We start from the raw sequence: 15,584 nt of genomic DNA, 5'->3' as shown, positions 1-15,584 counted from the left end.
CCAAAAACAATGATCGGAGAAAAAAGGTTGTGAGATACTAAATTAATTGCTGATGGCTGTATTACCACACTCAACTTTCCGTGTTCACAGTCTCATTTCTTTTTCACGCAGTTGCGAAGATAGACAAGTTCGCTTTGCAAAAATCGACTTTATGTAACATCAAAAGAGTTCGGAAAATGCATTGTAAATTGTGAATAGAGTTCTTCGATTGTGAGCATGCGCAAATGATCAAGACGAAAGTTCAACTAATGATCTTGTACTATCGAGAATTATTTTGATATGAAGTGCTGCAGGCGTCATTGCTTTGTTGATTCTTTGAAAAAATACTTCCACTTGGGGTTTTAAATAGCTATCTGGCGGAAAAGCATCACTTTATACATGAAATTGAATGAATCAAATATGATCCTGTTCCACCTTGAGTATTGGAGAAAAACAAAATAATATGAAAATTCCAAAAACAATGATCGGAGAAAAAAGGTTGTGAGGTACTAAATTACTTGCTGATGGCTGTATCACCACACTCAACTTTCCTTGTTCGCAGTCTCAATCCTTTTTCACGCAGTTGCGAAGATAGACAAATTCGCTTTGCAAAAATCGACTTTATGTAACATCAAAAGAGTTCGGAAAATGCATTGTAAATTGTGAATAGAGTTCTTTGATTGTGAGCATGCGCAAATGATCAAGACGAAAATAAAAGTAATGATAATTCTTGAAATATGTACAATCTTCAAAGGAGAAGATAATAGTATTAATTCTATTAAAAAAAAGTTTATATTATTAACTATTTAATTTTTACCTAAACAAAACGGAACTTCAAATTTAATTACATATTTAGAATTCTAGATAATGTCAAAGTCTTAAAAATTAAAGATCTGAAAGTAAATGCACAACACACAAAGCCTCCATATCAAAAAGCAAACTAAGCCAATATTCTAAAGAAAAACATTTTCTTGTAAGATAACCTATTCAGACTCATGCTGCTATGACTTTCAGAGAATTATTACCAACTGTTTCACTAAACTTCATTTTCAAAGGCATCGTTGTGTGTGATAAATCTGATCCTTCCAGAAAGAGATGATTATTTTTAATTAATATTGCTAGTTCTGGAACATTGTCAAGCAAAATATTTTTTCTTTACAAATTGACTTGATTTTTAGTAAAGCTATGGACTTTTATTATATTCACCACTACGAGTCAAGGAATATAGTTGATAAATATTAAATACTAGTAGTACCCACACGGCTTTGCCCGTAGTAGAAAATTAAAAGGTCTTATGGTTCGCCTGTATAATTACAAAAAATGCATGGTGAATTTTTCACCAATTGGCTTACACCATGTTACTGTTCCACGTTATGATAACTTGGTAATTTACTCGTTCATTGTATGATAATTTTGCTCGTGAAAATGTTCTTAAAATTGGAATATAAAAAGAAAAAAATCGAATTTTCGAAAAATTGCTTCGAGGTGCACACCCCACGCTACAAACTAACTTTGTGCCAAATTTCCTGAAAATCGGCAGAACGGTCTAGGCGCTATGCACGTCACAGAGATCCAGACAACCAGCATCCCCCAGACATCCAGACAGACTTTCAGCTTTATTATTAGTAAAGACTATTTCCCCTGCTTTGACGCTTAGTAAATGACAGTAATTTTTTATCGTGTTTGTGGGAAGCTTTCTTTTCTATTCTTCTGAAATTACATTACACCACAAACTGTCTGAAGCCTGTAATTTACCCCAAAGAAAACACGTGGAATGGAATGTTTTACCTTTTTCTTTAGTATTGTTTAATCACCGCAAGATAGCGTATTCGAGCTCTGGAGTTGGCAATACGATCTGACCGTTTTTTAAATAATTTGACTAATTTTAATAATTTTAAAAATTTATTTTAATCGGTGCGCTTTTATTATTTACGGCTTCTGCCGATGACATCACAAATGATGAAATGCCATTCACTGTTGCCATTCGTAGAGCTTAATATTTAATTCGCATTTTTACTCAAGTGTTATGGCAACGATATGGTTGATAACAAGCGTAGAGCGCAATATTTAATTCGCTTCTTGATTACAATAACGTGAAAACGCAGTACACAGATGCGCCTAAGTACATCATTTGTGACGTCATAAAGACCACGTCTTATTTTCAAAATCGGACATGTTAAAAAATTCATTAAAAAATAAGCGTCTGGAAAATGAAAGTTTTTTTCTCGCTTTATGTTATTTTTTATTTTTTTTTGCTTATTCTATCAATTTCAATGACTAAAAATTAGTACTTTTGACTGAAGGAAACAACTCCATTTTGAATAATCTCTGCGGAATATGTATAATCGCCAGATTAATCTCGTTCTACTTGCACATACATTCAGGAGAGGGAAATTTCATGATTTACTCGCCACTTCCCCTAATGTGGCTAGTGTATTTTATGTGAATTGGTTTATATTTTTGCAAATTTCACATCGAGATATAAATCGCAATCACTGTACTTGGCGGTATTTTTTTTAAATTATTAATTTAATAAAGAAATACATAAATAAAAATGGCATTTCGAATTTTTTTCCCATTATAAAATGCGGTAATTTTCACTGATTTTTCAAACAAAATAACTTCTACATTTAAACGGGGTACTTATATTAAAACAGCATTGAAAAATATATCACCTAAATAATTTCAAAAACTTATCACATAGAACTCGAAAGAAGAAAAAAACTGTTCTTTTTAGAACGAATTTCGTCGATGTCACACAGATACAAGACCAACACACAAAACGACAAGGAATGAATGGTCATTCGTCAGTAATTTATTGCCTGTCATTGAGGTAGAGCAGAGGAACGGAGAAGCAGCAGACAAGACCCTGAAGACCCTGGGGGGAGAAGAGGAAGTGGTCCCTCAAAGCTCAAAGGGGGAGGAAATGGGTGTGGTCAGGTAAAAGGCGTGTTTTTCGCAGTTTTTCACAATTTTTCGAAAACAAGGCTTTACTCCGTGGAGAATATCAATAGAACAAATTGTCTCAGAAACAAACTCAAAATATGTTTTTAAAGAGAAAAGTTCAATCTCTTGCACTCCTTTTTCAGTTTTTCCATATCATTTTTCAAACGTGTTAAAATAGTCGTTTAAAGTTTTAAAATGCTATTAAAAAAATTTCAAAATAATTACAGAAAAAATAAAAAAGCGCATATCTAGTTCTGTGTCATAGCCATCGGTTAAAACAAACCGCATGAAAATATTCCAGTAATTTCTCGTGTTATGCTTTGCATAGGTAGCAGATTTTCCCGTAGAGAAAGCATTAGCGTCGAAATCCAAGATGGACGGTATAGAAGAGCCTTAAGTACACAAGTTAACTCTATTTCAAATGATTTCAGTATGTAACGAAAAAAATCTTAGATTGCTTTTGTAACAAACAACTTTGAAATGAAAGGAAAAAAAAGAAAAAAAAGCAATTAGGTAATTTCAAAGTATATAAAAGAAGAATACAACTTGGTTATAAAATAAAAGTATCATTTAAGACTGAAGAAAAGAAAACCTTTATGATCTGTGGTGACTGCAAATAGTATAGCGGCAAAAAAAAAAAAAGTTTTTTTGATTGAAAGTTCAATTTTAGCAATTAAATTGAAAACACGAAGCAATAACTTTTAAGCTTTTGTAGTATTAATTCAAAAACCAAAGATTTCTTCTTGAAATTGCGATTACAGTATGCTAATTATTTCGAGACAATGGAATAAAGGCAAAGGAGCTAAGGCATTAATGAAGGCTTCCTCTTTTCATGTAGGGTTGTTTATTTTACGTAGCATTGAAAGGGTGAAAGGAAATTTCAAGCTAGGTAAAATAAACAACCTAACAGACACAGAAGCGATCTTAGGAAGTTCATCCTGTGATTAATAAGTAAGATTCAATATTTTGACGTTGAGGAAAAAAGGTGCACAAATATGCGGCAGTGTATAATTGCACCTCATTAATTTTACTTTTTTTTTTAACAGATAATTGGTGGAAAATGCATAGGGAATTAGAGAACTTAATTTTGTAAAGCAAAAAAAAAAACATTTTTTTCTTGATAAAATCAATTTTCCCTGATTTTTTGTTATTTTTTCAAAATTCCCTGATATTTCCCTGACTTTTCCCTGATTAATAAAGTTCCCTGATTTTTCCCTGATCTCCCTGATCTGTCGCTAGCCTGTTATATCTCCCAAATGATTCATATTTATTTTAACCTATTGTTGAGCAAGAACTGAAATAAATATTCAACAAGTTGCCAAATTACAATAAGAAAGCCAGCTCTGCTTTTTGTAATGAAATTTCCTACTGCAACGTGTCAATTGAGAACAGATAAAACGTACAGAGAGAGAGTGAAGCTTTCATTTCTTGAAAGCAATGATTTTAGGTCCAGTGATATATTTTAAAGTACTGGAAGAAATCAGATTTCTTTCACTAGGTTCACGCAAAAGGCGTATTTTTCGTCATAGTTAAACCATGTGACCGGGTCGTTGCTTTAGGTTTTCCTAACCAAATGATCGGATAGTACCGTACATAACAACATTTGTTTCTCGGTTCAAATCCATCTGAGTTTTGGCACCAATGGCAAGAATACTTTAAGGATTTTCAAACTAATCAGTACATTATTAAAGGAAAAGAAGATGGTGGAATTTTAAGATGAAACGAGTTTAATACCCGTCCAGATAAATTACGACAGGGTAGTTCTGTACACCCAAGATCAGTGCAGTGGAAGATTTTTTATCTTTGGTGGAAAGAACAAATTAGGCAAATATATGAAGTTTTCGTTCAAAAGATGGGACCGCTAATCGGTTGGAGTTCACTTCGCTCACTGATCAGCTGGACTACAGGAACTTGGCGACTTGGCAATAACAATACAGTTGCGAGATTATTTGTTTACAACTGTTAGTGCAATTTATTGTATTTTTTGTTTATTTGGCGAAATATTTCAAATTGCAAAGAATTGTTTTTCTTTTTAAAAGAGTTTTTAGTCATTTTAGCAGAAGAATGTGTTTATTTTACATCTTTAGGGATAAGTGATTTTCGCTTATACAAAGAATTGCTTTTACCTTTATCATTTTTTTGAAACAATATCCTTTCGATTGTTTTATTCTTTTTCATATGGGGGACGTTGCAGCAGGATTTCCCTTTTCTACTAGATGGAAAAGTTATTTTTTTATTCTTAATATCTGAGGATGATTTTTATCGTTTGAGTATGGCTAAAGGAACAAAAACCATACAATCTCTGAAGATTTTTGAAGTACGCGAGAAAAAATAATTAATAAAACAACTGCTCAGTGGGCACTAAATAAATCAAGTTGTAATAAATATAAGCATTCTGACACCAAGCAGCTTAAAACATTTTCTATTTACTTAATTTTTTCAATGAAACTGTTGAAACACTTGATAGTTTATTGACATGTTTCAACTTTTCAATTTACAAAGTTTGAACAGAACAACGTCTGTCGGGTCCTCTAGTACTTAATAAGTTAAACTGAAAATTCTTGAATTAAAACTATTTATTATTTTTAGCTAATACCAAAAATACTGGTATTCTCCTCAAAAAATACCGGTATTACAAAATTGCAAAACTGCTCGAAATACTGGTATTAGATATAAAGGTATTGCAATCCCTAATGCTGACTTTACTAGGGAATGAAACTACAAGTTTTGTTTCTGAAATGTTTGATAGATGGACCTTTTGTATTGCGGCAGATATAGGGTCTCAAGTCTAATTCTTGTTTCACTTGCTGTAACATGCCATGATCAATCTTAGAAAATGTGGCTGTGATCTTTTTGTGTAAATCTTGCAAATCATGTGGTTCGTGGGGCACGGGACGCTCGTTATTGTAGAAATGGGAAACGTCTGTCAGATAATGAGGGGGGGGGGGGGGGAGTGCCCCATCTTGTTGGAAAATAAATCACCATTGACAGTGACATGTTACAGGGAGTGACAGAACAATTAGTTTTTTGACCTGATATCTACAGGACTATGAAAAGTTCCCAAATTGAAAATTTGGGAAACAAAACTTGTCGAGTTTCTTCCTCCTGTAAAGTCAATGTTGTTGCTGTTTGCGGGGCGTGCACAGAAATTTCGGGGCCCGTCACAAATGACTTTTCCAAGTCCAGCTCCATATTATTTACAACTATATTTCACCCCTAGTTTAAAAAATATTGGGTCCCCCCTTCAGGCTCGGGCCAATAGGTGTCCCTTCTCCCCCCTGTGCACGCCCCTAGCTGTTAAGGGTAATATGTTTCTTTAATAAGACTTCCAGGTCCTGGAGGGAAACTCCAAAAAACCCGAGCACTTTGCGGCACCATTCCCCAATTCTTGCGGCACCCAATTTGAGAACCCCTGATATATGCATACAAAACCCATGTATATTTCAAAAGTCATGATATTTTTAAATAATTAATGTTTGATTTCAAAATTTATGTTAAAAACAGTCAGATTTATTTTTAAATCAGATTCTACTAGATAAGTTAAAAAAGCATTTCAAGGCCAGGCTTGTATGAATTTTTACCTTTCGAAAATAAAAAATTTGCTTTTGTGATGAAGTTTTGTTAAAACTTCAAACAGGCATGGAGGGTGCATCAAATGTTTGCTTAAAAGGGAAGAACTCAGCACCCTTCTATAAAAGCTTAGAAGAAACACTAATAATTCAATATTAAACATAAAACATAACAAAAATATTATTCATAAGATCAGATTAATTGAATTTTTTAAATTATATTTTATAGCTTACTAAAAGTGGGCGCCTAGTGAGCGGAACTGCAAGTAAAGCTAATGTATGAAGGAAATGATAATAATTAGCTGTTCGGTAAACGTCTTTCAATTCAGATGGAACGTCGGTTCGTGGATAAAAACCTGTGGGGAAAAACAAAAACACTTTAGTTTTCCTTTAAGATTAGAAATATATTGATATTGGGAACATGTTTTGCAATGCATAAAATAAATAGTGTGTGAAAGCTCATGTAATCTTTCTTCAATGGAGAAAAAAGTTTAAAGCTGTTAGTACTCAGTACATAATACATATTGCAGTTGGCTCAATTTTACAAATACCTAATTTATAAACATTTGTGATTTTATTCCCAGCTTACTAGGACCAAAAAGCCTTTTATTGAAACCTATTTAGGGAAGAGTGTTAATGAATGGGCCAGTTTTTGGTTTTTAATTTTTGTAATTTTCTCTAATACTTATTTTTAGCTCATAATTGGTTTTTTAGTTACTTTACTTACTTGGTTGTATTAAAAAATCATAAAAGTTGGATTAAAAAATGTCTATAGCGAATGATAATAGAAAATAAAAATATAGAAATTTGGCCCACTCATCCCCATCCATGGGGCTGAACGGGCCATTGAAGGTAATGAATGGGCCACTAAATGCATTCAATGAAAATATGTGGAATTAATCTTTTCTTTACTAAATATGACAAAATGAATGGCACTTGACATATGACACAAAAGCATACTGGATAAGTAATACACATTAAAATGATTAAATAATGGGATTGTAAGAAAGAAAGTAGTGCATCACATTATTCAAAACTTAGGAGTAAAGAAAGAAAGACTTAATTTTGGATTTCATTTTTTTATTTCTTTTAAAAAATTCTCATGAATAAATGAAATTGTAAGAGAAAATGTTTATCAATTTCATTACAATTGCTTTTAAATATTATATTTTTTCATAATTAAAATTTTAATTGTTTTCAGAACATATAATATTATCAACGAAAAAGTGTTAATGGAATCACTCATGTTAAATCCAAATGGTAAAATACTGGGAGGTGTGGTCAATAACTGGACAGTTCATCCTAATCATCATTAATAGAACTTCACTTACGTTTCTAATAAATAGCTCATACTTCTTAAGATTAAAATGTGCAAATTATATTTTAGAAATTACTATAAACAGGGGCCAATCCAAGATATTTTTCTCGCTAACTATTTTTGTGAAAATATTGCATCATTCTATTTTTTTGAAAGTTTTTTTTTTTTTTTATCAGCATTGTTTTTGTGAACTTTTAGAGGCATCCTAGTTTTGTAAAAGAGAAGTAGAACAAGTGAAATTTCAGTTCGAAAAGTGTAAATGTCATCTAGTATTATTTTTAACAGGTTTCAGTTTTTTTTGGGGGGGGGGGCATGGGCGGATTTATGGGGGGGGCGAAGGGGGGCAATGCCCCCCCCCAGTCTTGATCTTAAAAGAAAAAAATCATGATTTGTTTTTTTTTTGAATAGTTCAGAAGCGAAAATGAAGAGAGTAGCGACTGCCCTTTTTTTTTGGGGGGGGGGGGTGCCGAAATCCGTACAATATATTACAAGTAGTAAAGCGGCCCCTGGGATGCTGAAATGTGTTGAAAACGACTACTTTGAACTGAAAGCTATTAGGGCAAGTATATAAGTGAAAATATCGACTGAACGAGCTATGTATTCAGCTGCAATATTACTTAAAATAATCAAGGATTATTTCAACACATTAGAAACTAAAACAAAGATTTTAAAAAAGCGGATTTTCCTATAAACTAAACAAGCTATATAGCTTAGGACACCCGCTTTGTTGAAGGCCTCCAACTTCAGAAAATTTCATGATTTGTTCCTTATTAAAAAAAAATGGGAAGGTCTTGAAAAAATAAATTTCATTTTAAAGTGCTTGAAAAGAGTACGGATACAAACCATAAATTTAAACATTTATAACAAATGGGAGGGGATAGACAGTAGAGGAATAAATGCCGAAATATGTTAAATTCAGTTCCTTGCCTCATCCTGCATCAAAAATGTAAAAATCATGGTTCTCACGTTTTTTTAACATAGTACTTGAGATAAATTTTTGTGACTCACATGTTTCACATCTTGCTGTTTATTTAATCCCAAATGCAGTGCAGTATTTTGGAAATTCTTTTGTATTGCTTGTATATCTTACTTCTACTGCATATCGTTAATCTGTTCAGTACGGGGGAAAAAACACCACCTCTATTCCTTTTCGTTTTCTGCACTGCTTGTAATTAAATAATTTCAATTGTTCTCAAGTCCTTGAAATGGATTACATGAGTCTTTAGAATTCCTAGGTAAAGGGTGCTTCAATTTAATTTCTTATCAAGAGCATAAATTACAAATTGTGCAAATGGGCAGCATGGTACTCTCTCTCCTGTTATCTATTTTCTAAATCTGTACACCATTTTTTTAAAAGCATTTTTTACTATTGACAATTTTGTATTTAATTCATTGTTGTATTTTTGGGTGGGTTAAAGGCTTGAACAAAAACTAATTGAATTTAAAACGTCCGATGTAAGCAAATAACACAACATATTATCTTCTCCCTCGCTTTTTCTCTCTGAGGACTGCTACCACTGATTTGTATTGTGTATTATCGTAATTGGCAAAAGAGTATTTTGCTTTTTTTTTCAGAGATCTTTGTGGTTCGAATCACAGAAGGTTTCAAAATACAGAAATTTATATCTATTTTACAAAAATTCCTACAGGGGAGAAAACACCCGGGCACCCTAAAATTGGGTATATTCTATTGGTATATTGTACTTGGTATATCTAATTGGGTATATTCCCTACTTAAAAAGGACACCATTTCCCATCCTGAACCATATGTATAAAATATAGTGGGGAGGGGGGGGCACTTTGGCCTTTTTTGCCCCCGACAGAAAAGCTGTCCAGATTTTAAAATATACCAAAAAGCTGAAACAGCTTAGGGCCATATTAAGTCTATATTATAAATCCAGTCTTGATTACAACTAATACTGCTCAAGAAAAAAAAAATCCTGCCCCCCCCCCCAGGAACTCAGTCCTAAATCCGCCTATGTGGGGGGGGGGAGGGAGCTAAAAACCTAAGAAGTACCAAAAATATAATCGTCATTTCAGCTTAATGGGCTATGTACTGTGTACAATTTTGGAAATGATGAGAAAAACGGTTCCCCAAAACATGTTAAAAGATTACGATAATATTGCATAAATACACTTTGGCGAGAAACAGCTATAAATTAGTTAAAATACTACAAAAAGGTTGCTATTCAAGCGATTGTTCATATAAACCTGCTTAGAATTTTACGTTATAAGTAAATTTTGTTTTAAACAGAGAAACAAATTTTATATTTTAAAATGCGAATTTTTGTGCAATTTTCGATGTTTTTGTGAAGCTACCTGATTTTATTACTTGATTTTAGTGAAAGTACCTATTTCAAAACAACATTTTTGTGAAGGTACCGAAAAATGGTAGCAAAATCAGCCTATATTGGGCCCTGATAAATCTATTCTAACAAGGCAGTAATCCAAATCTGACAGCAAGCTATGTTTCATATTAAAAAGAAAATCAGAAAAAAAAGAAGAAAAAACATATCTTCAAACAAAACAAACATATCTTCAACAAAAAAAAACATATCGCTCTTTATGAACGATATTCACAAAAATATTTCTGGGAACATGAATTGTTTTGCTGATGATGTCAAAGTTATGGGGACAGTAGAAAATGAAAAACAAGCAAATCAGCTGCAAGAGGATCTAGATCATATTACGGAGTGGGCTGATAAATGGGGTATGGCTGTTAATGTTGGGAAATGTCAAGTGCTACATTTAGGGCATGGAAATAAGTGTACAAGTTATTATTTGCAAGGTTCAGTCATTAGTCAGGCAGACAAAGTTACTGATCTGGGGGTCTTAATAAGTCAGGATTTAAAGTTTAGCCAACAGTGCAGCATTGCTAGTAACCAAAGCCAATAGGATGCTAGGGTTTATCAATCTATTTCAAAGATCTATTTCAAACAAATCTAAAGAAGTTCTTCTGCCCTTATATAGAAGTTTGGTGAGACCCCATTTGGAGTATGCTGTTCAGTTTTGGTCTCCTTATCTTAAGAAAGATATTAATGTATTGGAAAGGGTTCAAAGGCGGGCTACAAGGCTAATAAATGGACTTTCCCACTTAGATTATGATTCCAGGCTTAGAAGGTTAAAAATGCACAGTCTTGAGCAAAGAAGAGACCGAGGGGACATGATTCAGTTGTTTAAATTTATTAAAATGAAAGATGTTATTGGGCTGAAGTTTAGCACTGAAAACAGGACAAGGGGTCATTGTTTTAAGCTATTTAAATCTCAGGCTAACATGGATATTAGGAAAAATTACTATTTTAGCAGGGTAGTGGAACCTTGGAACAGCTTACCGGAAGAGGTGGTAATGAGCAAGGGAGTAGATAGTTTTAAGAAGGCCACTGATCTTCACTGGGGATTGTAAATTGACTAGGACCAGTCTAGCTGGGCCCAGAGCCTGTTGCTGGTCATCACTTTTGTATTTGTATATTTTGGTGGCCCATCCATAACCATGATATAGTGGCCCCTTCAGCTCCACCTATACTTCTGGAATTTATTCAGGCTTTTTTAATACAATAAATTTAAATACCATCAAAATACATCTTAAAATTAGTTTTCAGATATGGAAAGACTTGCTAATATACATATATCCAGTGAAAAAATAGATATTTTTTAGCTACTGCTTATTTTACTGAAAAGGGAAAAAATTACTTTTCAATCAGATTATTGAATATCCTATTCTATTAGAAAAATGGCTTCTCTCAAACAATTGAAAATTAGATGAGTTTAATGGAACAAATACCTCCATTTATTGGTGGCATCTAAAAAAAATATGCAATTATTTTTCCATATTTTGTTAATGGCCCATTCATTACCACTCTCCCCTACTTGGTTTTGTTGAAAGTTTTATTTTATAAAACATCTTTGGTGGTCCCCAAGAGCTTTTAAATTCAGGAGTCTATTATTTTTGTTCTAACTACTGAGATATATTATGTACATAGTGTCTAAACAGAGTTATGACTGTCTGACTTAAATCAATTGAAAAGAGGAACATTTGACCCATTTTTCATTTGTCTCATTTTTGTAAATTTAGCCAATTAGAAGCAAATGTTCCAAAATGCTTTATGCATACTCTCCTTTTTTTTTCATACAGCAATAAATCTGTCTCTTCCCCACTTCAATTTTTTTAATAGTCGAATTCCATCAATGCTACCCAGGTATTACGTGTCATTTAATGCCATTTAAAAAAAACCATACAAACATTTCATACAAATATGACAACCAGCAACTCATGTTTGAGAAATTTTTCATGAATATCAATTCATAAAAATAATAAACAAAAGAGGCTCAGAAACTGTTCCCTAAGAAACACTCCATTTAGAATGACCCCCCCCCCCCTTTTAGAACTACTCTCTGTCTCCTTCCTGTCAGCCAATTCCTTAACCAAAGTAAAAATTTCCCTCTTATTCCTATACCAGTTAGTTTGTTTGAGAAGAGCAACATACGGTACATTATTGAAAGCTTTTTAAAAATCAATTAACATCTACACACTTTTTTGTTATCTAAAGACATTGCATCCTTGTCATAGAAATGTAATAACTTTTTAGCACACAATTTACATTTCCTGAAACCATAATGCAAACTAGTCAACAGACTATTAATCTCTAAGAAATTCATAATCTTGATTTTTATCAAAGTTTAAAATTTTTTACGAAACCACTGAAGTGCAACTTACAGGTCTATAATTCTCTACATTACTTTTAGACCCTTTCCTGAAAAGCAGGGTTATGTTAGCCAGTTTCATAGCCATCAGCCAGGGCTAAAGCCCTCTTATTCTGCCAACAAAGTAAAATATATGACTGGTTTAATTTGAAAGTAATAATTTTCAGATCCAAAAACACTGATTGCAGAACAAAATTATTCCATCCAAGTCTTTCCATACCATGCATGACAGATCACAATTTAATATAATTTTGACCAAATAGGAGAAGAAGCTACAGTCCCTCCTTCCTTCCATTACACTATATATGGTGTATATATTTATTTAAATATACAGTCGGAGCCTGATTTAATGTGACCCCTATTTAATGAATTTCACGATTTAGTGAATTATTCTTTTTTCCCCAATTAAAATGAAGGCAAAAACCATGATTTACCAAATAATACACCCTAAAATAACAAATTATTTTAACAGGCAATAAAGTTTTTTTTTTTTTTTTTTTTTTTTTGTTGATTTGAGTTAGGAAATATTGGATTGTTTTCCAACTATTGCATCTATATTGTAAGAAGCTTGGGTTCAGCAATTTTTGACAGGAGGAATTTTTTGGTCGCAATGATTTTCTGAAATTGACATTCTTTTTGTCTTCACTTACTATTTTACGCTGAGCAATTACCATGATTGAAAAACATTTGATTTTTATAAGATGTGTGAAAGTAATCATTGTTAAATGACAAGAAAAAATTGTATCTGAAAAATGAAAGAATGCTAATATTTTACTTTCAAGACTAAAAAATTGATTTAAAAAATGTGTGGTCAAGGCAAAATTTGCCATCCCTGAAAATTTTGCTGCCCTAGTCAGCTGCCTACTCAGCCTATTGGGAAATTGGTCGATTGGGGAGGAGGATACGAGGGAGAGAGTGATTGCCCCTCCCTTGAGATACTCTGTACTCAAATGTTTCGGAATTGAAGTGCTAAAAACGCAAGTGCAAGTTATCTGTGATGACATTAGGAACAAATGGGGTTCGAAACTTTCTAATGGAAACTTTTCGAAATTAAAGTTTCAAAAAGGTAGTTTTAGAAGATCTTCGGTGGTCTTGAAGAGGAGAGGTTTGATGAAATTTCCCCAAATGTTTTGCAAAATTTAAGTCATAAAATAGCAATTGCAGATCATTTCACATAGTGTTAGGAGAAGGGATGAGGTTCAGGAAATTTGTCGTAACTGACGTTGAAAAAAAAAAGTAACATTAGACAACTTTCATGATGTTAAAGAAAGGGGGTTCCAAAATTTTCTCCTGCAATTATTACGATATTTAAGTTATTAAAACGGGCAATTTTGGAACAACTTTGTCAACACAAAAGGAAAAAGAATAGATCCGGGAACCTCTTACTACCTAGTTTAGGTTAAATCTCTAAATTTTGTTTGTTTCAGATAAGAATAATGTTGCAACTCCCCTCCCATGTATGTGTAAATTAGATACATATATATTAAGAGGCAAGTAAACAAATCGATTGCCCCTTCCTCAGGAAATTTCTGGATCTGTCCTTGGTTTTAAATGAACGAAGTTTTTCAAATGAACAAGTTCAGTGAACGGATCAAAAGAATGAATGATCCTCTGATGAACAAATCATTAAAAAAGAACGACATTGCCCATCTCTAGTTAGAATCCTAACTTTTAAGTCTGAGAGTTCAGCGCATCAAATCTTAAAAACTACTGTTTTTCCCCATCTTCCTTCAAGTTTTTATATTTAGTTTCAAGGAAAAAACAGAAATAGGGTGAATTTTGCAGCTTCTTAGATGTTGCCTTGTCTACCTTCCAACAAATGGCTTACTCCCCTTGAAATACAGCGAAGTGCTTACATAATTCATTGAACACATGTTCACATCATTTGTTGTACATCTTTTGGGAATATTTCGATAATTGGGAATCTGGCATGGTCGTCACGTTTTTGGAGCAAATAATTTTATTTTGGTAACCCTACTGATTTATAGTAACCTTATGTGAATAGATGTTTCTGTTCTCTTTGTTTAGATTTGCAACGAAAAAATACCTTTCGCACAGGCACTGGAGCCAAAAACTGACGCCAATGAAGAAAGTTCGCCAGATTTCCAATTAATCAAAATCTTCCCCATCTTTCCCTTTTAAAAAGTACTTTCGCATCTAGAGGATCATGATTTGTTAATTGCAGAAAAGAAGTTGTATGAAACTGATAAATATTGGCTCCTAGTGTGATATCCACCAGATTACCACAAACATATTTTGAATCCGTCACAGTCGGTATGAAATTAGTTTTTTTTTTTTTTTTAGTATGAACCCATTAAAGATGCATTCGTTAGAACAGAATTACTTTGAGTAAAGTACCTTTCATGCACACTGAACGATAAAAAGTCATAAAAATTTAAAAATCCCATCATGTTAAAAAATAAATACCATGAGATCCGTAAGCCCCCATGGGTTACCGCAGCAGTTCCAGATAATCCTGCTAGACGAATAAATAATGAACCAGATAATTTAGAAACTGCCATCACACACTTCTCAACTGGCACACTGGTTTTGACTTTAATAGGTGTTTTCTCTTTTGGAATTAAAGAATCTTGAACCCAAACCCCATAATTTCCAAGGATTAATATAATCTAAATTCGTAGGGTAAGTCATTAGTCTCAAGAAACAAAAACAAATTAAAGTGTGGTTTTGATGTTGCCATACCTATAGATCGAAAAAAGAGATACATTGTTTTCTTCGCTTTTGAAAATGGACGTTGCTACTACTCCTCGAAAATAAGCAGCTATGATTGGCTAACGTAGTCTACTCCAGTAGGGCCTACTTATTGGCAAAATAATCGCTCATTTTGGCGAAAACCTTCTAATTCTACAGGAAATGAATTACATGACGAATTATACAGTTGAGTAATATTGTCGGTTGCCATTTTTTTCTTGCGTGCAGAGAAATAAGCTCGGAATCAATGTTACAAAAGCTTTGAGGCTTTGTCGTAAGCGAAAGCAATTTAAATGTTTCCTTTTTGATTATTCTTTAAGAAATGCTGATGTGTATGAGAATTTTTTGGGATCCTTATT

At 33.0% G+C, this 15,584-nt stretch overlaps 1 protein-coding gene across 1 annotated transcript in view; it reads right to left on the bottom strand.

Annotated features, from left to right (window-relative positions):
• LOC129221868 (transmembrane protein 256 homolog) overlaps window positions 1–15,189 on the bottom strand; it is a 43,317-nt gene extending 28,128 nt beyond the window's left edge. Inside the window, 3 exon segments of the mRNA XM_054856226.1 lie at window positions 6,729–6,850; window positions 14,941–14,962; window positions 14,964–15,189. Of these exon segments, the coding sequence (XP_054712201.1) occupies window positions 6,729–6,850; window positions 14,941–14,962; window positions 14,964–15,035 (216 nt within the window). The 5' untranslated portion in view covers window positions 15,036–15,189.
• Between the last annotated feature and the right edge of the window lie 395 nt (window positions 15,190–15,584).

Source organism: Uloborus diversus, chromosome 5 (assembly GCF_026930045.1).
Source record: "Uloborus diversus isolate 005 chromosome 5, Udiv.v.3.1, whole genome shotgun sequence".
Lineage (NCBI taxonomy): Eukaryota > Metazoa > Arthropoda > Arachnida > Araneae > Uloboridae > Uloborus > Uloborus diversus.
Note: the sequence above shows the minus strand (reverse complement) of the source record. Positions and strands in the feature narration are given on the sequence as shown.